Source organism: Trichomycterus rosablanca, chromosome 5, assembly GCF_030014385.1.
Source record: "Trichomycterus rosablanca isolate fTriRos1 chromosome 5, fTriRos1.hap1, whole genome shotgun sequence".
In the NCBI taxonomy this organism is placed as follows: Eukaryota; Metazoa; Chordata; class Actinopteri; order Siluriformes; family Trichomycteridae; genus Trichomycterus; species Trichomycterus rosablanca.
This window is the reverse complement of record NC_085992.1, coordinates 47,097,431-47,124,877: the sequence shown is the minus strand read 5'-3', so window position 1 is coordinate 47,124,877 and position 27,447 is coordinate 47,097,431. Positions and strand designations below refer to the sequence as shown.

Sequence of the window (27,447 nt, the reverse complement as noted above, 5' to 3'; positions counted from 1 at the left end):
GTTGAATATTTCCGACTGTATGTGTGTAGAAACAGAGTTGTGAGGGAGGGCGGTTGAATATTTCTGACTGTATGTGAGTTGTGAGGGAGTAAGGGTTGAGTATTTCTGACTGGATGTGAGTTGTGAGGGAGGGGGGTTGAGTATTTCTGACTGTATGTGAGTTGTGAGCTAGGAGGGTTGAGTATTTCTGACTGGATGTGAGTTGTGAGGGAAAGGGGTTGAGTATTTCTGACTGTATGTGAGTTGTGAGGGAGGGGGGTTGAATATTTGTGACTGGATGTGAGTTGTGAGGGAGGGGGTTGAATATGTCTGACTATGTGTGTAGAAACAGAGTTGTGATGGAGGAGGGCTGAATATTTCGACTGTATGTGTGTAGAAACAGAGTTGTGAGGGAGGAGGGCTGAATATTTTTGACTGTATGTGTGTAGAAACAGAGTTGTGAGGGAGGGGGGTTGAATATTTGTGACTGGGTGTGAGTAGAAACAGAGTTGTGAGGGAGGAGGGCTGAATATTTTTGACTGTATGTGTTTAGAAGTACAGAGTTGTGAGGAAGGGGGGTTGAATATTTCCGACTGTATGTGTGTAGAAACAAAGTTGTGAGGGAGGGGGGTTGAATATTTCCGACTGTATGTGAGTGGTGAGGGAGGGGGGTTGAGTATTTCTAACTAGATGAGAGTTGTGAGGGAGGGGGGTTGAGTATTTCTGACTGGATGTGAGTTGTGAGGGAGGGGGGTTGAGTATTTCTGACTGGATGTGAGTTGTGAGGGAGGGGGGTTGAGTATTTCTGACTGTATTTGAGTGGTGAGAAAGGGGGGTAGTATTTCTGACTGGATGTGAGTTGTGAGGGAGGGGGGTTGAGTATTTCTGACTGGATGTGAGTTGTGAGGGAGGGGGTTGAGTATTTCTGACTGTGTGAGTTGTGAGGGAGGGGGGTTGAATATTTCTGACTGTGTGTGAGTGGTGAGGGAGGGGGGTTGAGTATTTCTGACTGTGTGTGAGTGGTGAGGGAGGGGGGTTGAGTATTTCTGACTGGATGTGAGTGGTGAGGGAGGGGGGTTGAGTATTTCTGACTGTATGTGAGCTGTGAGGGCAGGCAGCACTGAGCAGCATTGAGCAGCACTGCTCACTCAGGGACCGAGATGCGTTTATATGACTGTGTGCGCTCGGGCGAGCTCTAGGAGCGGTCCTGTCTGTCGCTCCAGCTGGATCGGTTCGGACTTTAGCAGAATGAACAGACAATGTGAAGCGGAATTGCATGGCCCCTGTAGACTTGGCGTCGATGAGCTTCTTTATCAGCGTCTTTCTCGTTTTGATTGCGGGATTTTCGAATAAGCGCAAAAGGCAGAAATCGAAGGTAGGGACGAAGCGCACCGCACGGCGCAGTTTCTGCTTGTTTATACTCTGGCAGCTGGCGAGTCGTGTTTATTATGGATGTTGAAAGTGTTTATTTCTGTACATATGACATTAACGTGCGTTTGAATTTCCGACTGGGCTGTTTGCGGCATTTCGAGCATTGCCTGCTGTAAAAAGATCGCTGTTTAATGAAGGTCACAGTCTGTCAATGAAAGTTTATAAGCCTCTTATTATAGTCTCGTGTTCCTAATAGTTGTTATCTATGTATTTATAAGTATTAGTGCGTTTAAGCTTGTTATTATTATTATAAGTAGTAGTAGTAGTAGTAGTATTGACTACAACAACAGTAAGCAAGCATACAGTATTTTGTTGCAGTAACATTTATAATGCACTTATATATCCAACTGTGTTCTAAAAAATCTAAAGTGGACGCAAGGTTATAAAAGAGGTATTTCATGCATTAACCTTTATAAAGGTAGTTTCCTACACTAATAAGAAATACACTTAATTATAAGCAGTTTATGATAACGGTAGGCATGTCTCTTATGCGTCTCTTGCAGAAGTAAAATACTGTATTGGTGCTTAAACGAATGTAAAACAGGGTGCAGACAGAAATCTTAGAAACAATGACGCATGTTATAAAGAGTTACACTTTCATTTTCAGTACTGAAGGTAGGAGTGACTACAGGCGTGGTCATTAAATCACTCAAATGCTTTTCAAAATTAAAGTGATCTTGATATTTGATCTTAAGCAGAACCTATAATTTACATTTACATTTTCAGCATTTAGCAGAAGCTCTTATCTTTCAGCCATAGGGGCCTATTATTGAAAGCACCTCCTTGTTTCTACACTCACTGTCCATTTTATCAGCTCCACTTACCATATAGAAGCACTTTGTAGTTCTACAATTACTGACTGCAGTCCATCTGTTTCTCTACATACTTTGTTGGCCTCTTTTCACCCTGTTCTTCAATGATCTGGACCCCCACAGGACCACCACAAGCAGGTATTATTTGGGTGGTGGATCATTCTCAGCACTGCAGTGACACTGACATGGTGGTGGTGTGTTAGTGTATGTTGTGCTGGTATGAGTGGATCAGACACAGCAGCGCTGCTGGAGTTTCTTTTTTAAAATATCGTGTCCACTCAATTAAAAACTCCTATCTAGTTGGTCCACCTTGTAGATGTAAAGTCAGAGACGGTCGCTCATCTACTGCTGCTGTTTGAGTTGATCATCGTCTAGACCTTCATGAGTGGTCACAGGACGCTTCCCACAGGGCGCTGTTGGCTGGATATATATTTGGTTGGTGGACTTTTCTCAGTCCAGCAGTGACAGTGAGGCGCTTAAAAACTCCATCAGTGCTGCTGTGTCTTATTCACTCATACCAGCACAACACACACTAACACACCACCACCATGTCAGTGTCACTGCAGTGCTGAGAATGATACACCACTCAGAAATGTGGTTTTGCTTTTCAAAATTAAAGTGAGAGCTGTTATTTGAACCCCGTTTGATCAGCTCTTAAGCAGAATTTATAAGTTACATTTACATTTTCGGCATTTAACAGACTCTTTTATCCAAAGAGACTTACAGTTATGACTGAACACAATTTTTTAAAGCAATTGAGGTTTAGGGGCCTAGCTTAACTTGCCAGTGGTGGGGTTTGAACAAGCAACGTTCTGATAACTGGTCCAGTACCTTAACCACAGAGCTATCACTGAATCACACTGAATCTTAGTTTTCTTAGTATATCATTTTCTTAGTATATCATCATAAGCAATTGAGGGTTAAGGGCCTTGCTCAAAGGCCCAACAGTGACAACCTGGCAGTGGTGGGGCTCGAACCAGCAACCTTTTGATTACTAGTCCAGTACCTTAACTACTAGGCTACAACTGCCCATATAACGTCGCTTATATTTAGGGATGTGTGGGGCTGGTTGGCAGTTGCACAGGATTACAAATGAGGTGAACAAGGAAAACTTACACAGAAATGGACTGTTAGAATGTTTTGCTCACTTGACTGTAATTTTGCAGTATTTAACACCATAGAGATCTCAGAGTTTACTGGAATTTCTTTAACATTAAGTATTATATGAATTCAGACTCTTGGTTTATATACAGACTAGTATACAAACTATTTTCTGTGACACGTACTGTATAGTGCTGTGAAGTATTTGCCCTTCTTGCTAATTTATGGAATGTGGAAAAGTAGGCTAAAAGGCAGCTTACACGTAATAACTTGTGCCACCCTTGGCAGCTACAACTGCAATCAAGTGTTTGCGATAACTTGTGATGAGTCTTTTATTGACTGATTAATTACTTTATTGAAACCCCCCCCCCCCCCCCCCAAAAAAAAAGTGCACTGTAACTGCAGCAACTCACATACATGACAAACATTACAAACACATGTGCAGTACATAGTGCAAAAATAGACCTAATGTAATTCGTAATTAAATAATTAAAAATAGAAAATTTTGGAAGGTTTCGAGTTGATGGTCAAAAGGAGGTCTTTAAACAAACTAATTTCCATACTGGACAATCCATCACATCCCCTCCATGACCTCCTAGTCAGACAGCGGAGCACCTTCAGTAACAGACTCATCCAGCTCCGCTGTAAGAAGGAACAATACAGAAAATGGTTTGTACCAACAGCGATCTCACTGTATAACTCATCCCCACTGTGCCGTGGCATCATTGCACACTGAATCAATACAAGGACTATCAGGACAGACTCATGAAGTATGATCTGTTTATGTCATCGCACATCTATGGATATTTAATGCCCAAGACACTTTTGTAATTTTTCTATTATATTACATATTGCTTATATATTTATTCCTACCCATTTATGTAGAAAGAATAAACACTCTACTAGCTTAAAACAAAGAAAAAAAGAAGAAAAATTTGCAAATAGAAGTTAAAAAGTTAATTATTTAATTATGTGTAAATAACTTTTTTAACTTCTACTTGCAAATTTTTCTTCTTTTTTTCTTTGTTTTAAGCTAGTAGAGTGTTTATTCTTTCTACATAAATGGGTGCTACTGTAAGAACTTCAATTTCCCTCTGGGATCAATAAAGTATTCTAATTCTGATTCAATATTGTACTGCAATATTTACTTAATATTTGTTATGCATTTACATTTACATTTTCTGCATTTAGCAGACGCTCTTATCCAGAGCGACTTACAGAAGTGCTTCCATAGTAAACATTTCATTTCTCAAGTTTTAGTAAACAACAGTCAAAGAACACGAATCTGCTGAAACCTGTTAGAACCAAAGTGTTTTTTTTTTTGGGTTTTTTTGAAATGGAAAATTTTTTTTAGTAAATAGGTATAGGTCAGCTTAAGTGTTTAGTAAAAAGGTGGGTTTTTAATAGTTTATTAAAGACAGCAAGAGACTCAGATGTTCGGACAGACAGAGGAAGTTCATTCCACCACTTGGGTGCTAGGACAGAGAAGAGCCTTGATGCTTGTCTTCCTTTAGTCCTGGGTGGAGGCTCAAGTCGAGCGAGACTAGTGGCTCGGAGGTTGCGTGGTACAGAGCGGGGTTATGCACCTTTAGCCTATTTAATTAATAATTTTTAGCTGAGTCTTTTATTTACTTAATACTTTTTTCTATTGTAACTTGAGCTGTTGTAATACTTGACTTTCCCTCTGGGATTAATAAAGTGATCTGTCTGTCTGTCTGTCTGTCTGTCTGTCTGTCATCCATCCATCCATCCATCCATCCATCCATCCATCCATCCATCCATCTATCTATCTATCTATCTATCTATCTATCTATCTATCTATCTATCTATCTATCTATCTATCTAAATGTAATGCAGATAAAATATAAATGTAAATGTAGATAAAGGACTAAAAAGATTACATTTTGCAATTTAAATATAATGTGCGATTGTGCAAAACAAACAGTACAATATACTATTGACTTATCTGACCAAAGGAGTGTCCACTGTCTTTCAGTTCATTTGAGATGAGCTCAGGTCCTGAGAATTTACTGGAGTTGTAGCCTAGTGGTTAAGATACTGGACTAGTAATCAAAGGGTTGCTGGTTCAAGCCCCACCACTGCCAGGTTGCTTCTGTTGGGCCCTTGAGCAAGGCCCTTAACTCTTAATTGCTTAGACTGTACTGTAAGTCGCTTTGGATAGAAGTGTCTCCTAAATGCTGAAAATGTAAATGAGATATGGCTTTTCTTTGCATAATAGTTGCAGGTTGCATTTCTTGATATTAAAGTAGCAAGAAGGTTTCTCATGCAATGTCATTTGAAGGGTCACACCTTCAAACCGAACAGTGGTTCACAGTCACACAGATTCAGATTTCTCTGGATTCTTTGAATTTTTTTCACATCATGCAGGGTAGATGGTAAAAGATCTAAATTATTTGTATTGAGAATTTGTATTGAGAACAAAATATTTCAAAAGTGGTGAGTCAAAACCCATCTTTGCTCGCAATGACTAAACCTTTGTACCATTTAGCCTTTTTTTTCTTCTATTTATTTATGCATTGTTTCCTATTTTTCTTTCGATTTAGCGTAGTCAATTTGTCTTCCGCTGCTAGGGATCCCAAACCGGATTTTAAGGAGGGTATGTTGCTGCTCACGCCTCCTCCGACACAGGCGCAGTGTTGGGAAAGTAAGGGGTTAAGGCTTTGGGAATACATGGCATTATGGGTAATGTATTACATGTGTTGTAGTCGCTGTGTGCTGCAGCTGGGGGCAACACGTGAAACCCTCTCTCGCTCCTTCACTCAGTTCGTATGTTATTTTATTTAACACGGCCGCTCAGTTTTCTTTTTGGCGATATGACCAAGTTGTTTTAATAAACAAAGTGCTTCGAGGTAATCCTGCTTTCGACTCATTTTTTGCGGGGAGAAGTGAACTAAAACGTTGGGTATTACCCCAGAATGGGTGCAATGTAAAACACTGTTCTGGCCCAGGAGCTAATAGATGAACAGCTCCCCTGAGTCGTCACGACCACGGTCGGGAGGCGTTAAACAGGAAAGGTAACACTGGGGGCTCGTGTCCGGGATTTTCGCCTGCATTGGTGAGTGAAAGCAGCGTTTTGAAAGTGAGACGGACTGTTAGTAATGTTACGAACCCGAGTGGAAAACAAAATGGCGAGCGGTGTGTGCGGTGAGTTTAGGAGCGAGAGAGACGGGATGGCGGCTACCACGGGGATAACAGCGCACAAGTTTGAGAATGTAACAACTCGATCAAACCCGTTCACCTCACCGGCAGTTGTGAACGAAAACAAACAGTCACAAATCGCATTCGACGGCTGGTTAAAGCAGTTTATTGACGAAAACGGCAACCGAGTGTGCAACTATAAACCGAGTGAAACCAGCGCATGTGAGCCAGCACAAACAGCTCCACACTCACACCGTGTAATGAGAGAGACAAATCCGTTTAGGATGTGTAAGGACACTGAAATGTGGTGTGATAGTGGAATGGAGTCACAGCTGAGCCAAAATGAAAATGATACTAATTATTACACCCAGTGCTGCTGCAAAAATGCTAACTGTGGAAATGTTTTTCAGCCTGTGATGGAGATATCGTATCCACCGCATGTTAACCCTTTCAGCTCTGCTCAGCACAGGTGTTTCACAGAGAGCACACCTGTTAATGCTAATTACCATCCCGCACCAGGTAGAGTACCAGCTCATCCACCTTTCACTCCAGAAATACCCCGAACTGAAACTCAAGATGCACAGCTACAGGGACAGTGTCGATGCGTCCGGTGTGATGTTAAGCCCACTGGAGTTTATTCTGAAAGTGAACATGTTCTCTTAAAGCATTCAATGTCCAGTTCTCGTGACAGGCGGCCCAGACGTGTGCACTACGACAATTCATCTGACAGCGAGGGTGAGAATGCAGCTCAGAGAGAGAGGATTCCCACACTTCGACCAGGTCAGTTTGATGGTACTGGGTCATGGAAGGAGTTTTTACATCGCTTTGAGAGCTGTGCTGAAGCTAATCATTGGTCAGAGAAGACAATGGCTGTCCAGTTGAGGTTTTGTTTGGTAGGAGCTGCGGGGGCTGTTGTCCACAAAAATCCAAGGTCTTCGCGCTGGAGCTACACGCGCATTGTGGACGAAATAGAAGCTGCATATGGTCCATCATCGGAGCATGCTGCTGCTATAGGCATCGCGCTGAGACAAAGAGTGCGAAAGCCAGGTGAGCCACTACATGTGCTGAGAGATGATATCTATGAAAAAGTGTCTATTGTATATGCAGATCGTTCCGAGGCCGAGCAAGATAGTATCGGTGTGGAGGTGTTTACCAACGCCATGGACGATGCGGGGATGGTCCAGAGACTATTGGAGGAGCGTCCACGCACACTGGCAAGAGCTTATGAGCTTGCTCACAGGTACGAAACTACGAAACGTGCAGCTGCCCATGTCACTCGTCTGATGCAACCTGGTGCGCAGACAACGGACCGTAGAGTGAGAACAGCCGCTGTTCATGAGCACACCAAACAAGTTGAGGGTGAGAACCAGATAACATCTTTTTGGCAGCCCCAAAAATCTAGCTCTAGGCCACATAGACCAAAGTCAAGTGAGGATGGAAACATAAATCGGAGCGACGTTATATGCCACAACTGCCAAGGCATTGGACACATGCAGCGTAGCTGTCCTTCACCAAAACTGCCAGCTAATTCAAGAGCTAACCCAAAAACTGCTAAGAACCAAAGTGTACCGACTCGCCTTCATGTTAAAGGTACAGGACCCGAGATGTGCATTCACATGCTAATGTACAATATGGAAGTATGTGCTTTGTTGGACACTGGCGCCAGGAGGAATGTGCTAACCTTGAGATGCTATAATGACATTGGTGATGATGTCAAGCCTCCCTTGCAGTTGTCAGCTGTGGAGTCACTGCAGGGTATTGGTTCTGAAAATGTAGGTGTGTGTGGAGAAGTAAACCTGCCTGTCCAGATTGGCACTCGCACAGTAAATGTTAATTTCGTCGTAGCGGACATCACAGAGAATGCTGAAGCCATCCTTGGTCACCCTTTTCTGGAGCAATCAAAAGCGTATCTTGACTTTGGCAGCAGAAAGATTGTGCTATTTGGGGAACAGGTGCCCTACTTTAACCCACACAACAAACCCAAAGTGCATGTTGTCAGGGTGGCGCGCACAACTGTTCTTGAGTCCGGATGTGAATACATTGTTCCTGGGTATGCGCACTTCCGTGAACCTGTCCGAGGTGATGTCCTGCTGAATCCAACCAAAGGCTTTGTGGAAAAACATTGCCTCCTAGTGGCAAGAGTGGTGGTCGTTGCGCAGCCCAACCAGCGAGTTCCCATCAGGCTATACAATCCTGGAACAGTTCCAGTAACGGTGAAGAAAGGTGCTATTGCCGGTTTTCTTCAGATTGCCGATGTTGTCCAGCCCCCTCCTAGCGTTCCATCTGCTGAGCCACTCCAAGCTAGTCGTAGCTTTCCAGTTGTTCCTCCCCACTTGCAATCATTGTATAAAGAAAGTGCCGCTGCGTTGAGGGCTGATGAACGTCGCGGGTTGGCCCAACTTCTCAGTGCCTATGGTGATGTGTTTTCTACCGGACCGACTGACCTTGGTTGCACCAGTCTTGTCCAGCATGACATCCAGATCTTGCCAGGCCCGCCAGTGAAACAACAGCCCCGACGAATGGCCTTTGAGAAGCAGATCGAAGCTGATAGGCAGATCCAGCAGAGCCTTGAAGGCGGATTGGCTTCACCAAGCAACAGCAGCTGGGCGTCACCCATAGTATTGGTACGTAAGAAGGACCAGACTTACCGCCTGTGTGTGGACTACAGGGCCCTGAATGCGCGTACTGTAAAAGATGCGTATCCTCTCCCGCGCATCCAAGACACACTCGAGACCCTCTCAACTGCTAAATGGTTCAGCACTCTGGACCTGGCATCCGGTTACTGGCAGGTGGCGCTAACGCCCAGGGCCCGTAGGGCCGCCGCTTTCTGTAGCAGGAAAGGCTTATTCACGTGGAATGTCATGCCTTTCGGGCTTTGCAATGCACCAGCGACGTTCCAGCGTTTGATGGATCGCGTCTTGGCAGGTCTGCAGTGGGAGACATGTCTTGTGTATCTGGACGACATTATAGTGCTGGGAAAAGACGTCCCGGAAATGCTTCAACGCCTTTCTCAAGTGTTCGACCGGCTCCTCCAAGCCAACTTGAAGTTAAAACCAGCTAAGTGCTGCCTTTTCCGTCGCCAAGTAGCTTATTTGGGTCACATCGTCTCTGCACAAGGGATAGCCACAGATCCAGAAAAGGTCCAAAAAGTCCAGCAGTGGCCTGAGCCTACTTGTGTAACCGAAGTTCGTCAGTTCGTAGGCCTTGCTGCATACTATCGACGATTTGTACAGGATTTTGCAGCTATAGCCAAGCCTCTCCACGAGCTCACCAAAAAGAATGTTCGCTTCCGGTGGACACCGGAATGCAGAGATGCTTTTGAGACACTAAAGAGTTTGCTTACCACCACACCCGTCCTGGGCTACCCATGCGACAGCGGCGATCTCATTCTCGACACCGACGCCAGTAATTTTGGCATTGGAGCAGTCTTATCCCAAATGCAAAATGGCGCGGAGCGTGTACTAGCTTATGGGAGCCGAAGATTGTCTTCCACCGAACAGAACTACTGCACAACACGGAGAGAATTACTCGCAGTGGTGGAGTTCACCAGACATTTCCGTCAGTACCTTCTTGGAAGACCCTTCATTGTGCGTTCTGACCATAGTAGCCTGCGGTGGCTTGTCAATATGAAGGAACCTGAGGGTCAACTAGCAAGATGGCTAGAAAAACTGGCAGAGTATGACTTCAAAGTTGTGCATCGACCTGGACGTCACCACCACAATGCGGATGTTATGTCACGAAGACCATGTCGACAAACATGCCCTTGCAACATGACAGACCCTGCCGAGGGAAACAGCAAGATCCATCACCAGGGGGTGCAGTGCAATCTTGAACTCCATGGTGATGTTACTGATCCCCTGGAGCTCAGTGTAGTGGGGGTAGTGGCACGCCCTAGCTCTCAAACCAGACTGTCTGAAGTTGACCCCAAAGCAGATCTGAAATGCCAAACTAGTGTAAATAGCTCCCCGGCAGTGGAGAGTGTGTATGTTGCTGACACCGTACCAACCACGTTGTTTAATGGCTGGACTTTGGAAGACCTATGCATTGCTCAGCAAGCTGACCCTGATATCGCCCCAGTCTGGCGATGGCTGGAGGAAGGAGGTGAGCGCCCCACCTGGGCGGATGCGTCACATTTAGGGCCAGCCACTAAAGCTTATTGGAGCCAGTGGAAGAGACTTTACATGCGAGATGGCGTTCTCTCACGACGCTTCTATTCCACCAACGAGGCTGAGTTCCATCCACAAATCGTTCTACCTCATGTTTTCCGGCAAGATGTTCTGAAGCAGATGCATGATGGTCCAGTGGGTGGACATTTTGGTGTGGAAAGAACTTTGGCGCGGATACAGACACGGTACTACTGGTACCAAATGAGGGAAGATGTCACTCTCTGGTGTCACACCTGTACCAGCTGTGCTGCCAAGGCCCGCCCCTCCAAGAAACTTCAGGCACCTATGGGTACTGTGCGCGTGGGCGTACCAATGGAAAGGATCGCCATTGACCTGATGGGACCGATGAATGAAACTGAACGCCATAATCGCTATATCTTAGTGGCCCAAGATTACTTCACCAAATGGGTGGAAGCCTATCCATTGCCAGATGATCGAGCCGTCACAGTGGCTGAAGTTCTTACTGCCGAGTGGGTGTGTCGCTATGGAGCGCCCCAAACCCTTCACAGTGACCAAGGGTCTAATTTTGAATCGGAAGTCTTCCAAAGGATGTGCGAGCTTCTGGGAATTGAAAAGACCCGTACCACCCCATTTAGACCACAGTCTGATGGACAAGTGGAGCGATTCAATGCCACGCTCCAAAAGATTCTAGCCACCACCTCGGAGCGGTGTCACTGGGATTGGGACCTGATGACTCCGTTGGCCGTCATGGCTTACAGAGCCACCAGGCATAGTTCAACTGGACTGACTCCGAATATGATGCTCTTTGGCAGGGAACTGACAGAACCGATTGACCTTGTGGCTGGATTGCCACCTGATCATAACCGTGCCAAGACACCTCCAGAGTATGTGGCGCAACTTCGAGACAGACTTGAACTCGCTCACAGGATCGCAAGAGAAGCACTGGGTGAGTCTGTCGAGCGTGCAAAGAAACAGTACGACAAGAATGCCCACAAGATCAGTTACAATGTTGGTGACGCAGTATGGCATCTGGTTAAAGGGACTAAACGTGTGCGAAACAAAGTCAGAAAGTTCCTCCCGTCATATGAGGGACCTTACTTCATCTTAGGACAGCTGGATGATCTGGTGTATCGGATTCAGAAAAATCCAAAAGCAAAGGCTAAGGTGGTTCACCACGACAAACTCAAGCCCTACCACTCTCGCACTCCACTGGACACCTCCTGGGTGCGCCAGCATGCTGAGGCGTGGCAACCAGTGGAAGTTTTACCACCTGCTCTTGAGGACGACACCTTGACCTCTCATCTGGATCTGCCCAGCCTGTTCTCAAACCAACCAAGCGGTGACAACACAGACAGCGTTGCTGACCTTCCTTCGTCTGTTCTATCTAGCCCGGTAGGCTCAGTTGATCTTCAGTCTAGTGGGGGTAGCACAGTGCAACAAGGACATACATGGACTGTTAGTAACCCTGTTGTGGGTCCAAGACCCAAAAGAAACATTAAACCACCCAAGAGATTTGGGGACTGGGTAGTCTTTTGAACTGAACTGAAACCAGAACGTTAACTGGGACAAAAAAAAAAAAAAATATTAAGAAAGTTCTGTTCTGTAAGAAAAAAAAAGTGTTATAAAAAAAAAAAAAAGTTAAAAATAATAATACTGAGAAGCATTGTTAACTGTGAACAAAATGCATAATTGTGTACTTTTGTGCAAACTTTTGGTGGAGTGGCCCGTGTTTTTATTGTAAGACGAAATGTTTAAAATTGTATACATAGGTTTGATTAATATGGGATGTGAGCCATGTTATAGATAATAAGCTGTAAGTATAATAAGAAAGAGTTGTTTTAGGTTGCAAGAACTAACTTCTCATCTTTCAGAAGCAGAAGCAAGCAGGGATTCTCACACACAGAGGAGTGTGTGCATGCTCAGTTTGAACTGTTTAAGCGCTCTAAATACTGGCTCCTCTCCATTCTTTCCTACATTGGATCAAAAGTCATTAACACTGTGCTACCCATCTACCTCATCTACACTCAAGCAGTTAAAAATGGACTATATGGACTATATGGACTGTTTGCCCCGTTAAGTGGAGTAAGATTGCCACAAGAGACTAAAAAGGGGTAACTGAAGGTCTTAAAAGTAATGTCTATGTGTACCATGGAAATTGTGCTGGAGTGGTGTTAGGTTTAATCACCATCCAGAGTGGGGGTAGTGTTGGGAAAGTAAGGGGTTAAGGCTTTGGGAATACATGGCATTATGGGTAATGTATTACATGTGTTGTAGTCGCTGTGTGCTGCAGCTGGGGGCAACACGTGAAACCCTCTCTCGCTCCTTCACTCAGTTCGTATGTTATTTTATTTAACACGGCCGCTCAGTTTTCTTTTTGGCGATATGACCAAGTTGTTTTAATAAACAAAGTGCTTCGAGGTAATCCTGCTTTCGACTCATTTTTTGCGGGGAGAAGTGAACTAAAACGTTGGGTATTACCCCAGAATGGGTGCAATGTAAAACACTGTTCTGGCCCAGGAGCTAATAGATGAACAGCTCCCCTGAGTCGTCACGACCACGGTCGGGAGGCGTTAAACAGGAAAGGTAACAGCAGTCCCAGCGGACCCCTTCTTTTCGCCCATGCATTCTGCACAGGCGCCTCTATCTGCTAACCAGGGACTGCTTACACAGCGTTTGAAGACCCCACCCACATAGTCCGGTCATCCCGCCCTAGCAGACACGGTGGCCAATTAGTGTCTGCTGCAGGCACTGCAAATTGTGCCCACTAGATGGCACCCAGCTGACTGGTGGCAACGCTGAGTTTCTAACCGAGGAGCAATCTCTGCACTTGTGTGCTAGCGGAATATCCCGCTGCGCCACCTGGGCGCCATTTAGCCTTTTATACTCATTCATTATTCCCTCACTTCTTAACAATTCACCTGCTTATTGTGGAATGTTTTAAAATGATGTAGCTTAAATATTCTGTAGACGTTTCACTCTTATTTTGCCCCTGGCCCAATTTTTTTTAAGTGTGTTGCAAGCATTGAATGCGTTTCTATTTACTAAATACGTTTGTCAGTCAAAAAATTTTAAGTTATTTCTTTGTACTTTGTCAAGAGAATGAACCACTTTTACATTTGGACCCTTTAGGCGTCTGAAGTGGAGTATTGTTTTCTTTGCATGTGTGAACACGTCAGACAAACTCAGACCTCTCTAAATGATCTGTTTGATTTAGAAAATTTTCACTCTGAAAATAAAGTGACCCGGGACCGCATCGCATGTGGTTTCTGGCATTGAGACTTGAGCATAACCAGCTACAATAATAAAGGATTAAAAACAACTTTAGAAAATTGTTGCACCTGAAATCTGTTGACTCCAGAGACCGCAGCTCTTTGAATTTCTGGGAAGAGGATCACATTAAATGTCAACAAAATATAAACGGTTTTCTGTGGCTTTCAGAAAAAAAAGTGGAAAAAAGAGGATGGAACAGACCGGCACTGACTGCAGTGCAGCGTGAAAGCAAAGAAAATGATGCCTAGGTGAAATTAGAGCCAGCGGAGAGTCACACAAAGAATTTGACATCAACATGAAAAGTGCCCACTGTAAACACACTACCCATAATTCATTCTTACATAGCTGGGGTTTGAATTCTAAATGAACAAAAAGTGATCTGAGATACACCGATCAGCCTAACATTAAAACCACCTCATTGTTTCTACACTCACTGTCCATTTTATTAGCTTCACTTACCATGTAGAAGCACTTTGTAGTTCTACAATTACTGACTGTAGTACATCTGTTTCTCTGCATGCTTTGTTACCCCCTTTCATGCCGTCCTTCAATGGTCAGGACCCCCACAGGACCACCACAGAGCAGCTATTATTTAGGTGGTGGATCATTCTCAGCACTGCAGTGACACTGACATGGTGGTGGTGTGTTACGTGTGTGTTGTGCTGGTATGAGTCGATCAGACACAACAATGCTGCTGGAATTTAACACATCACTGTCACTGCAGGACTGAGAATAGTCCACCAACCAAAAATATATCCAGCCAACAGCTCCCTGTGGGCAGCGTCCTGTGACTGATGAAGGTCTAGAAGACGACCAACTCAAACAGCAGCAGTAGATGAGCGATCGTCTCTGACTTTACATCTACAAGGTGGACCAACTAGGTAGGAGTGTCTAATAGAGTGGACAGTGAGTGGACTGTGTCTTATCCACTCATACCAGCACAACACACACGTAACACACCACCACCATGTCAGTGTCACTGCAGTGCTGAGAATGATCCACCACCTAAATAATACCTGCTCTGTGGTGGTCCTGTGGGGGTCCTGACCATTGAAGAACATGGTGAAAGGTGGTTAATAAAAGTATGTAGAGAAACAGATGGACTACAGTCAGTAACTGTAGAACTACAAAGTGCTTCTATATGGTAAGTGGAGCTGACAAAATGGACAGTGAGTGTAGAAACAAGGAGGTGGTTTCAATGTTATGGCTGATCAGTGTATAATCAGTGCTGAAGCTGCTCATTAAAGGTCACTTACAACGTACGTGAACACACACATGTTCGGTCATTTGCAGCTGGTTGCATTTCAGGTTCATTTCAACTGAACTGAGTTTGATTCATTTACAAACAAGAACATGTAACAACACCCACATACAAAATGTCCCAATCTTTTCAGAAACTTATAAGGATAAACAGAACTTGGCAAGCATACACTAATTTAGTGTGTATACTATTATATACAGTGGATTCAGAATCTGTTTAGATCCCTTGACTTCTTGCACACTTTATTGTGTCATGGATTTGATTTTGAATTATTAGTTTACTTTTGTATTCATAAATGTACAGTTAATTACCCACGATGAGGACATTAGAGCATATTTTCAGAGTTTTTTCATTAATTAGAATAATAAAACTGAATTTTTTTTGTAAACCTGAATCAGAGCAGTTCATTCATTCCTCACAGTAGATCCTTTCAAGCTCTGTCAGATTGAATGCAAGCATGTGTGAAATTATCTCCAGGTGTTTGATGAGGTTTGTGTCTGGAGTTTATTTTGGCCACTTAAGGATTTTCAGGTATTTGAGTTTCTTAGTTAAACTTTTCCACAGTGGTGAGTTTCCCACAATCAGATCTTACAGTCACTTAATTATGTGTATCTGTGCATTTACCTTTAGCATTCAGTTTACGAAATATGTAGATTGTTACACAATTTGCCTAGTAATGTCTACTAGTTGCCATCCTAATGAACTGATTATGATTATCTTTCTTATGCTTTATATTTGTTAAGATTATTTTTAGCATTTGTTTATTTAATATACAAATATCCTTTAGGCCACCCAAAGAGGAAGGAGTTTTGTTCAAGGTTTCCTCCTTGTTATATTTAGGAAGATGTATCCTGCTACTGTTTGGACCTGGAAAGTAACTGTAAATTCGCTTTGATACAAGATCCATAATAAAAAGTGCTAGAGAAATAAATTAGATTAGAACTGATGGCTGTGAAATAGATACTAATAAATAAAGTCTTTTCAAACAGAGATACTTGCATCCAAAAATAAATAAATTCTAATTAAATGGATACAGCTAATAAGTTATTGGATTTAGGTAATTGTTTTTATTCTAATGAAACACTGCTGCATACAGAATAAGCACTTCTAAAAGTGTAAAGTTGTTTTTCACTTTTATGTGTAACGAATGGGCTAATACAAGAGACAGGTGGCGGACACACACGCAAGGATGATTAACCAAGTGTTTAATAATAACAAAAGTGGCACATAAACACACTTCAGGCTTGATTCGTGACATTGTGGTTGACTATTGACTATAGTCAAAACCTTGTAGTGCCCCGTCCACAAAATGACCCCAATAAAGAAGCTACATTATGAACATGGTAAAATCAAACATGGTAAGGTTTTTTAAAATGCATTTCCTCTAGTTTTTCTCCCAATCTGGTCGTATCCAATTACCTAACTGCATTTTGCTCATGTTTCTTAGGATTGTTTTTATTCTGCGACATTGGAGAGTTTTAAGGTTTGACCTGCCCGTTCAGGGTCTTTCCACAGCATCTCAATGAGATTCAAGTCAGGACTTTAAATCACCCACTTCAAAATCTTAACTTTATTTCCGTTGAGCCATTCAGAAGTGGACTTGCTTGTGTGTTTCAGATCATTGTCTTGCTGCATAACCTAAATGCGCTTGAGCTTTAATTCCTAAACTGTGACAATCCTGCAGAAGCAAAGCAGCCTCAGACCATCACACTACCACCACCGTGTTTGACTGCTGGTCTGATGTTTTAATGGTGGAATGCAGTGTTAGCTTTAATCCAGATGAAATGAGAAATGTTTTTCAAAAAGTTTCACCTTTGACTAATCAGTCCACAGAATATTATCCCAGAACTACACAAATCCCATCCCATAGATGCCATTTTTACAGTGTCGTTCATTGTAGAATAGAGTAGAATATAATAGAATGCACTGGAGCAAAGAGGGTTAAGGGCCTTGCTCAAGGACCCAACAGTGGCTACATGGCAGAGCAAGGATTCAAACTGTCAATCTTTCAGTTGATAACCCAAAGCCCTACCCACTAGGCTACCACTGTCCCGTAAATTGTTTTTTCACATATTCCAGTTTGGAAGCTGGGGTCAGAGCACAGGGTCAGCCATTGTATGGCTTCCTTGATGCAGACAGGGTTAAGGGCCTTGCTCAAGGACTCAACAGTGGCAGCATGGCAGAGCTGGGATTCAAACTCTCGACCTTTCAATTGGTGGCCCAAAGCTCTCCCCACTAGGCTACCACTGTCCCTGTCGTGTACATTGACCTTAACTGAGTCAAGAGAGGGCTACAGCTCTTTTTGACCTCCTGCATGAACTGTACATGCGTTCTTGTTGAAATTTTGATAAACCGGCCACTCCTGGGAAGATCCACCTCTGTTCCAAGTTTTCTTTATTTGTGGATAATGGTTCTCACAGTGGTTTGCCTGACTCTGTTTTGGACTCTGTTTTGCATGTGTATTTGAATTTCTTTAGGGCGTGGTATCGTGCTGCTTTTTGAGAGCTTCTATCCTGCTTCACATTGGCAGACAGGTTCTGTTTCAGTGATGTTTAGTTTCAGCAGGTCTGGCAGTAGTCATACCTGAGTGTGTTCAGTGAAATTGAACCCAGTTGTCAGTTGAATTTAGTGAACTGGTCGATTTAGTGGCTTTTTAGTTGCAATTACTTTATTAATTGAGTGTGTAATAAATAAATAAATAAATAAATATTAAATACACTTTTGGGCACATGGTGTAACTGAATGACCAGTCGTGAATGTCTTTGTCTCTGGGCCAGTTTAATATGGTTGACAAACCCTTGGCTGGAATGATGTATGAGACCACATTCCATTCATGTCCATATATTATAAATAGCCTGCTGTACAAGCACTTACAGATTTGATGTTTGGGACCGCATACCATCGGCCATGTATTACATTTCACTTGAAAATTTTGCCAAATGCACGTGGATTCACAAGACAGTGCATTCCTAATCAAATGCTTCTATTTTTTGCAGAGAAGTGTGAGGTGTTTTTGTGTCCCTTGGTGCTTTGACAGGAACCTGGAGTACCATTTGAACCTCGAGGTTTGGAATTCTTTCTTAATTATGAGGTACATCATTCCTAAACATAACACAGATCATATGATTTTAAAGTACAAGCCTGCTAAAAATAGAGTAGCTCAAATAAACCAGATCTTTCAAACTTGTGGTTTGCATTGTTCTGAGCAAAATGCATGGTCAGGCTGATATTAGGAGATTTCAGGAGATTAGGAGATATCTGTCTTTTTTATATGTATAAAATAATTATAATACTGAACAGTGGAGGCAGGACACAGGTGCATCAGGTTAGCAAACACTTTATCAGGGGTATTTCAAGAGGCTTAGTTAAAATCTGTCTCAGTATTTATAAATAAATCTACAGTTACTTACCCATGATGAGGACATTAGGGTGTGTTTTTATGTTTTTCATGAGTTTCAGAAAAAGTTGGGACAGTATGGAAAATAAAATATAAAAACACAGAGTTTCTTACATTTACTTTGACTTTTATTTGATTGCAGACAGGATGAACCTGAGATATTTCATGTTTTATCTGCTCAACTTCATTTCATTTATTAATAAACATCCATTCCTGCATTTCAGGCCTGCAACACATTCCAAAAAAAGTTGGGACGAGGGCAATTTAGGGCTAGTAATGAGGTGAAAAAACTAAATAATGATGTGATTCCAAACTGGTGATGTGAACAGGTGATTGTAATCATGGTTTGGTACAAAAGCAGCATCCAGGAAAGGCTGAGTCTCTGATGAGTAAAGATGATCAGAGGATCTCCAGTTTGAAGATCTGCAAAAATGCATGAGAAAATGATTGAAATGTTTAAAAACAATGAACCTCAAAGAAAGATTGGAGAAAGATTTGCATATTTCTCCCTCTACAGTGCATAATATCATTAAATGTTTCAAGAAATTTCAGTGTGTGAAGGCCAATGACGCAAGCTTAAGCTGAACGCCCGTGATCTTCCATCCCTCAGACGGCACTGCATCAAGAACCGCCACTCAACAATAGCTGATATAACCACATGGATGAGGGATTCGTTTATCAAACCTTTGTAAAGCACTACAATACAGAGTTACTGCACAAATGCCACTTAAAACTTTATTTAACTTATGTTACCATGTCCAGAAGCGGCATCAAATTCTCTGGCATCTAGGATGGACCATCACACAGTGGAAACGTGTATTGTGGTCAGATAAATCAGCATTCCAGGTCTTTTTTGGAAAAAAATGGACACTTTGTGCTTCGGACTCCAGACTGTTATCAGCAACAAGTCCAGAAGCCAGGGTCTGTCAAGGTATGGGACTGTGTCAGTGCCCTTGGCAAAGGTCATTTACACTTCTGTGATGGCAGCATTAATGCAGAAAAGTACATTGAGATCTTAGAGCAACATGTGCTGCTTTCAAGACGTCACATTTTCCAGGGACGTCCAGCATTTTTCAACAAGATGATGCAAAACCACATGCTGCACACATTACAAAGGCATGGCTGCGGAAGGAGAGGGTACAGGTACTGGACTGGCCTGCCTGCAGACAACGACGACCCCGTACTGTTGCACATCTTAAGACGTGTTTTGCAGGAAGAACGGGACAAAATAAAAGCTGAAACACTAAATCACTTGGTCTCCTCAGTGCCTCAGTCTTTTAAGTGTGGTGAAAAGGAATAGCCACATTACAAAGTGGTAAATGCTTTACTGTCCCAACTTTTGTTGGAATGTGCTGCAGGCCTGAAATGCAGGAATGGATGTTTATTAATAAATGAAATGGAGTTGAGCAGATAAAACATGAAATATCCCAGGTTCATCCTGTCTGCAACAACAGAACAATGCAATAGTCTATTATTGTGTTTCATGTACTTTAGCTGTTATTGACATGTAGACAGCTCAGCAGCCTTTCAGAGGTTAATACATATAATGCTTTTTACAAGATGAGTTTACATTTCTGTTGTTTTCCTGTTTTTAGCTGCCTGAGTGCATTATTGACACATGTGGATGCACACCATAAAGATCAAAGCATACAAGAGCTACAAAATGCACTTGATAACATGACAACTGAAATTAAAGTAAGCTATAATTACAGATAATATTTATGTGATATGATTTACTGCTTCATCGCTGGAGAGGCGACTTCAGTGATTTTTAATATTGTGTCTTTAGTTTATTTTTATTTCTAATGTTACTTTTAGGTTAATTTATCTACAATACCCTGAAATGTATGAGCACTCCGTTATGTAATGGTGGTACAGTGTATCACAAAAGTGAGTACACCCCTCACATTTCTGCAAATATTTCATTATATCTTTTCATGGGACAACACTATAGACATGAAACTTGGATATAACTTAGAGTAGTCAGTGTACAGCTTGTATAGCAGTGTAGATTTACTGTCTTCTGAAAATAACTCAACACACAGCCATTAATGTCTAAATAGCTGCAACATAAGTGAGTACACCCCACAGTGAACATGTCCAAATTGTGCCCAAATGTGTCGTTGTCCCTCCCTGGTGTCATGTGTCAAGGTCCCAGGTGTAAATGGGGAGCAGGGCTGTTAAATTGGGTGTTTTGGGTACAATTCTCTCATACTGGCCACTGGATATTCAACATGGCACCTCATGGCAAAGAACTCTCTGAGGATGTGAGAAATAGAATTGTTGCTCTCCACAAAGATGGCCTAGGCTATAAGAAGATTGCTAACACCCTGAAACCCTGAGCTACAGCATGGTGGCCAAGGTCATACAGCGGTTTTCCAGGACAGGTTCCACTCGGAACAGGCTTCGCCAGGGTCGACCAAAGAAGTTGAGTCCACGTGTTCGGCGTCATATCCAGAGGTTGGCTTTAAAAAATAGACAATGAGTGCTGCCAGCATTGCTGCAGAGGTTGAAGACGTGGGAGGTCAGCCTGTCAGTGCTCAGACCATACGCCGCACACTGCATCAACTCGGTCTGCATGGTCGTCATCCCAAAAGGAAGCTGACGCACAAGAAAGCCCGCAAACAGTTTGCTGAAGACAAGCAGTCCAAGAACATGGATTACTGGAATGCCCTGTGGTCTGACGAGACCAAGATAAACTTGTTTGGCTCAGATGGTTTCCAGCATGTGTGGCGGCGCCCTGGTGAGAAGTACCAAGACAACTGTATCTTGCCTACAGTCAAGCATGGTGGTGGTAGCATCATGGTCTTGGGCTGCATGAGTGTTGCTGGCACTGGGGAGCTGCAGTTCATTGAGGGAAACATGAATTCCAACATGTACTGTGACATTCTGAAACAGAGCATGATCCCCTCCCTTCGAAAACAGGGCCTCATGGCAGTTTTCCAACAGGATAAAGACCCCAAACACAACCTCCAAGATGACAACTGCCTTGCTGAGGAAGCTGAAGGTAAAGGTGATGGACTAAACCCAATTGAGCACCTGTGGCGCATCCTCAAGTGGAAGGTGGAGGAGTTCAAGGTGTCTAACATCCACCAGCTCCGTGATGTCATCATGGAGGAGTGGAAGAGGATTCCAGTAGCAACCTGTGCAGCTCTGGTGAATTCCATGCCCAGGAGGGTTAAGGCAGTGCTGGATAATAATGGTGGTCACACAAAATATTGACACTTTGGGCACAATTTGGACATGTTCACTGTGGGGTGTACTCACTTATGTTGCCAGCTATTTAGACATTAATGGCTGTGTGTTGAGTTATTTTCAGTAGACAGTAAATCTACACTGCTATACAAGCTGTACACTGACTACTCTAAGTTATATCCAAGTTTCATTTCTATAGTGTTGTCCCATGAAAAGATATAATAAAATATTTGCAGAAATGTGAGGGGTGTACTCACTTTTGTGATACACTGTATATATACAGTATATATATATATGATCTGACATAATTCTGATCGTGTCATTTTCTGCTCTCTAATAACGCTCTGACCATTTTAAACCCATTTTAAACCGCAACACATACAATGTTCCAGCCAGCTTCCGGCGCAGTGATTAAAATGGTGGAATACCCTACGTAGTGCACTTCACAGTAACAGATAATGTGAATGGAATGCTCCTACAGAATTGATGCTAATGATTGTGAGAACCGCTTTCTGAACCAATCAGACCTTCTGATTTTAATTTTCAGTAAGAAATGCTGTTATTTGCATTTATTCAGTTTGCAGCGTCACACAGATGATGTGTCAATGAAACACTTGATTGGCTTTCTAACGTTTGGAGGTTTTTAATTATAAGCACATTTACAAAATAACGGATTATATTCCTAATGGGACACACGGTTATACATTTAATAGCATCTGGAACAACATAAGCTAAGGTAAGCAGTATTAAGAATTTTTTTTGCTGTGTTTTGAATTTTGGCAGCTGTGCCGTAATTTGCAATGAAAACAAAACGTCAGTTTAAGCTTTTAACTTGTACCTAGGAAAGTAAAGGCAAGTAAAACGGCAAAATACAGTCGCTAATCTGTTGTTGTTTTTTATCTGAATTTACAGATTATTTGTTAATTTCTATGCTACATTTTCAATATATGTTTTGTGTATATTATATTGACTTTGACTCTAGCCTAATGACTCGTGACTTGACTCTGACTCGTATTTTGTGACTTGTGAACATCTCTGCTATATAGAGCAGATCCATTGTAGTGATCTCTAAATATGTAAGCAGCCAAATGAAAAAAACAAACAAAAATGTATTAAGGCACTGGGGTGATACAGTGGTGAAACACACTAGCACACCAGAGCTGATATCTCGACATCTCAGCAGGCAGGACGCCTATATGGACAGTGATTGGCTTTTCAATGGGGGGAATGCTGGAGGTAGATTCCTCATAACTGCTGCATGTACGACCTCTGCTGGTTGATCAGTGGTACTTGCACAGAGACAAGGAATTATGGAGATCAGTGTGAGACTCTCTGTGCGCGATACAGATCTCTATCTCTATTTACAGCTTTTCTTAGTCAGGAGTGGAGGTCTGCAGCAGTAGAGCTGATGAAATGCAATCGACTAGATTGGTAGAAAAACTGGGAAAAAAATGCAAAAATATGTGATACTAGTGGTCATGTGAACAACATATTCCGGTAAAACTGGAACCTGATACGATTTCTAGAAATGTGATTAAGCCAGCATTATTTTATCCCAATAATTGAGTTATTCAATGCATGGAACATTTTCATTTATAAATGCAAACTTATGCAATAACTAGATGTTTTTAACAAGATTGGGCATTAAAGTAGCTTTGTTCAGCTGGTAGTGTGTGGTTGGTTAGTGCATTAAACTGCTGCGTCACCCAAGCACCCTGTTAGTAGAACATGTTGAAATATTATGTTTGATTGTAAGTGTGTTTATTCATTTCACAACTGGCTTATTTTTTTTAGAAATCAAGTGCAACATTGTACGCTCCTGAACGCAATTTTACAGTAAGTTCAAAATACATTAATTTAAATAAAAAAATAAACTTTGTGCCATAATACATGAACAGTATATATAACATATATACAACAACATAGGGAGGATACATATATATACACATGTATACATTTAGCAAGAACAAGCATATGTTCAAGAACAAGCAATATATATAGTGGGGCCAAAAAGTATTTAGTCAGCCACTGATTGTGCAAGTTCTCCTACTTAGAAAGATGAGAGAGGTCTGTAATTTTCATCATAGGTACACTTCAACTATGAGAGACAAAATGAGAAAAACAAATCCAGGAAATCACATTGTAGGATTTTTAAAGAATTTATTTGTAAATTATGGTGGAAAATAAGTATTTGGTCAATAACAAACAAGCAAGATTTCTGGCTCTCACAGACCTGTAACTTCTTCTTTAAGAAGCTCTTCTGTCCTCCACTCGTTACCTGTATTAATGGCACCTGTTTGACCTCGTTATCTGTATAAAAGACACCTGTCCACAGCCTCAAACAGTCAGACTCCAAACTCAACCATGGCCAAGACCAAAGAGCTGTCGAAGGACACCAGGAAGAAAATTGTAGACCTGCACCAGGCTGGGAAGAGTGAATCTACAATAGGCAAGCAGGTTGGTGTGAATAAATCAACTGTGGGAGCAATTGTAAGAAAATGGAAGACATACAAGACCATTGATAATCTCCCTCGATCTGGGGCCCACGCAAGATCTCATCCCATGGGGTCAAAATGATTATGAGAACGGTGAGCAAAAATCCCAGAACTACACGGAGGGACCTGATGAATGACCTGCAGAGAGCTGGGACCAAAGTAACAAAGGCTACCATCAGTAACACACTACGCCGAGAGGGACTCAAATCCTGCAGTGCCAGGCGTGTCCCCCTGCTTAAGCCAGTACATGTCCAGGCCCGTCTGAAGTTTGCCAGAGAGCATATGGATGATCCAGAAGAGGATTTTGGAGGAAGAAGAATGCTGAGTTGCATCCCAAGAACACCATACCTACTGTGAAGCATGGGGGTGGAAACATCATGCTTTGGGGCTGTTTTTCTGCAAAGGGGACAGGACGACTGATCCGTGTTAAGGGAAGAATGAACGGGGCCATGTATCATGAGATTTTAAGCCAAAACCTTCCATCAGCGAGAGCATTGAAGATGGAACGTGGCTGGGTCTTCCAGCATGACAATGATCCCAAACACACCGCTCGGGCAACGAAGGAGTGGCTCCGTAAAAAGCATTTCAAGGTCCTGAAGTGGCCTAGCCAGTCTCCAGACCTCAACCCCATAGAAAATTTGTGGAGGGAGTTGAAAGTCCGTGTTGCCCAGCGACAGCCCCATCACTGCTCTAGAGATCTGCATGGAGGAATGGGCCAAAATACCAGCTACAGTGTGTGCAAACCTGGTGAAGACTTACAGGAAATGTTTGACATCTGTCATTGCCAACAAAGGTTATGTTACAAAGTATTGAGTTGAACTTTTGTTATTGACCAAATACTTATTTTCCACCATAATTTACAAATAAATTCTTTAAAAATCCTACAATGTGATTTCCTGGATTTTTTTTTCTCATTTTGTCTCTCATAGTTGAAGTGTAGCTATGATGAAAATTACAGACCTCTCTCATCTTTCTAAGTAGGAGAACTTGCACAATCAGTGGCTGACTAAATACTTTTTGGCCCCACTGTATATTGTTCTTTTAAAGTTGCATTATTTTCTTATTTTTGTTCAAACTAAATGCCCCTGACGCTCAGGTGGCTCAGTGGTAAAAACACACACTGTAACCAGAGTGGGGATCTTGAATACATCGTATCGAATCTCAGCTCCGCCTGCCGTCTAAGGCTGAGCGGCCACATGAACAACGATTGGCCTGTTGTTCAGATGGGCAGAACTAAGCCGGATGGGGTCTCTCTCACATGACTGGTGCAATTACGACCTCTGCTGGCTGATTGATGGTGCCTGCACAGAGATGAGACAAGTGTGCTCTCAGGGTGTGTCCTCTTCATACACAACGCTGAGCTGCACCGCACTCGTCAAAGTGCAGGTGATAAGATGCATTCGGCTGCTGCCCACGTGTCGGAGGGGGCGTGGGTTAGCTTTGTTCTCCTCAATCAGAGCAGGGATCGGCATTGGTGGAGAGGATGCTTGACGCAATCGGGCAATTGGACGTGCTAAAAGGGAGAAAAAGGGGAGAAAATGCATAAAGAAAAAAAAACAAAAAACTAAATGACCCTTTTATTTACTTATTTAGACATGGCTGTAAAGCTGTGCCATATTCTGTCCTAATTCATGCATATGTTAGGGACAGTCCAAAATTAGTCCCTGCAAGTGCCTCTAATATTAAAACCAATTGTGATTAACTGCGCCCAAGAATTTTTACAAATGTGGTATAGACGTGTTTATACAATGATTTAAAAAGGTATTGCATTGACCTGTTAGAAGTGACATTCATGTGGTTTTGTTTTCTCTTCTCTTCTGTAGAATTGCACTTCTAAGATAATGTACTGCTACCTGCTGGAGTTGAACGTTGTCGTAATGGAGGAAAATTTAAATAACTCCCAGATGATATACACTCTTATAAAGAAATATGAGGAATTTCAAAAGGTGGGGCATTTACTCTCATTAAACACATTTCAGCCAACATACAAAACTGGATCATTCTTTAAACATTGTGACATTTGGACCAAGAACCTTATGCACACATTTTTCAAGACTTCCCTTTTTTTGCATTTTCCCGAAATTTTGCTCACAATTTAGTCATATCCAATTACCCAATTGCATTACACTTCATTTCTACTGTTGCTGACCTCCACTCCTGACTGAGGAGAGCCGTGACTGACACACGCCCCCTCCGACTTTTCACCTACACAAGGCGAGTTCATATGCGGATCAGCTTTGTATTCGGAGAGCCACACCCTGATCCTCATTATCCTTCATCTTTGTGCAGACACCACCAATCAGGCTCCCTCCCTTGAACAACAAGCCAAACGTTGTTCGTGTAGTGCCCCAGCCTGCCGGGTGGCAAAGCTGAGATTTGAACTGACGAGTTCGAGATGTCAGCTCCGGTGTGCTAGCATGTTTTACCGCTGCGCCACCTGAGCGCCACAACTTCCCTTTTTTTAGCATTTTTAACAGAATCATGACGATCTGATGCAATTATTATTCAAGGTGTCATGATGCAATTGTACCATCATTCTTAATGCATCTTGACTTCTGCTGTGTGACTATTTGTTGCTTTTAATTTAAATCAGCAGATTGTTTGTTAAATACTGCATAAGTATCATTGTTTTCACATCTGCTCGAGTGGGCGCAGCACAGCAACGTGGCCATAGATTAGCACCCTGTCCAGATTGTATTCATGCCCAGTATTACTGGGTGGCACTGGTCTCTTCACCACCCTAATTAGGAATACATCTATAATTGAAAAAATGATAATGAATAACCACAGAAACCTAAATGTGCATAAACCTGGAGCATAATTAAGCACATACATTTAAGTCTGTTTGTTAACAGTTGAAACAATTATTTATTGATATTTGCATTTTATATTTCATTCTGAATGTCTTCTATCATATACAGCAGTGTTTGTTTTATGTACATTTTATTTTTTATATACAACAAACATTGCTGTGTATGATATAAGACATACCCTGACATTCACTATATGGACAAAAGTACTGGGACACACATTCAGGTGTAATGGAATTTCAGCTATGCTATTTGTTCATATGATTTTGTACAAAACAGTTGTAATTATTTTCCTTTGGTTGGTTTTTTACAATGACGGCTGTTCTTTACAGTGTGAAGCATCCACACCGGTCAACTCCACAACGTTCTTGAAAAAGATGAAAACGTTTCTTTTAGGACTGATGAGCTGA

The 27,447-nt window shown here is 42.4% G+C and overlaps 1 protein-coding gene across 1 annotated transcript; it reads left to right on the top strand.

The window, feature by feature from the left end:
* The first annotated feature begins 1,190 nt into the window (after positions 1 to 1,190).
* On the top strand, positions 1,191 to 27,447 carry il15 (interleukin 15). Its single transcript, XM_062996390.1, has 6 exons — positions 1,191 to 1,354; positions 18,137 to 18,231; positions 20,133 to 20,232; positions 23,527 to 23,568; positions 26,051 to 26,173; positions 27,370 to 27,447. The coding sequence occupies exons 1-6, from the start codon at positions 1,256 to 1,258 to the stop codon at positions 27,445 to 27,447; spliced, it is 537 nt and encodes a 178-aa protein (XP_062852460.1). The 5' UTR covers positions 1,191 to 1,255.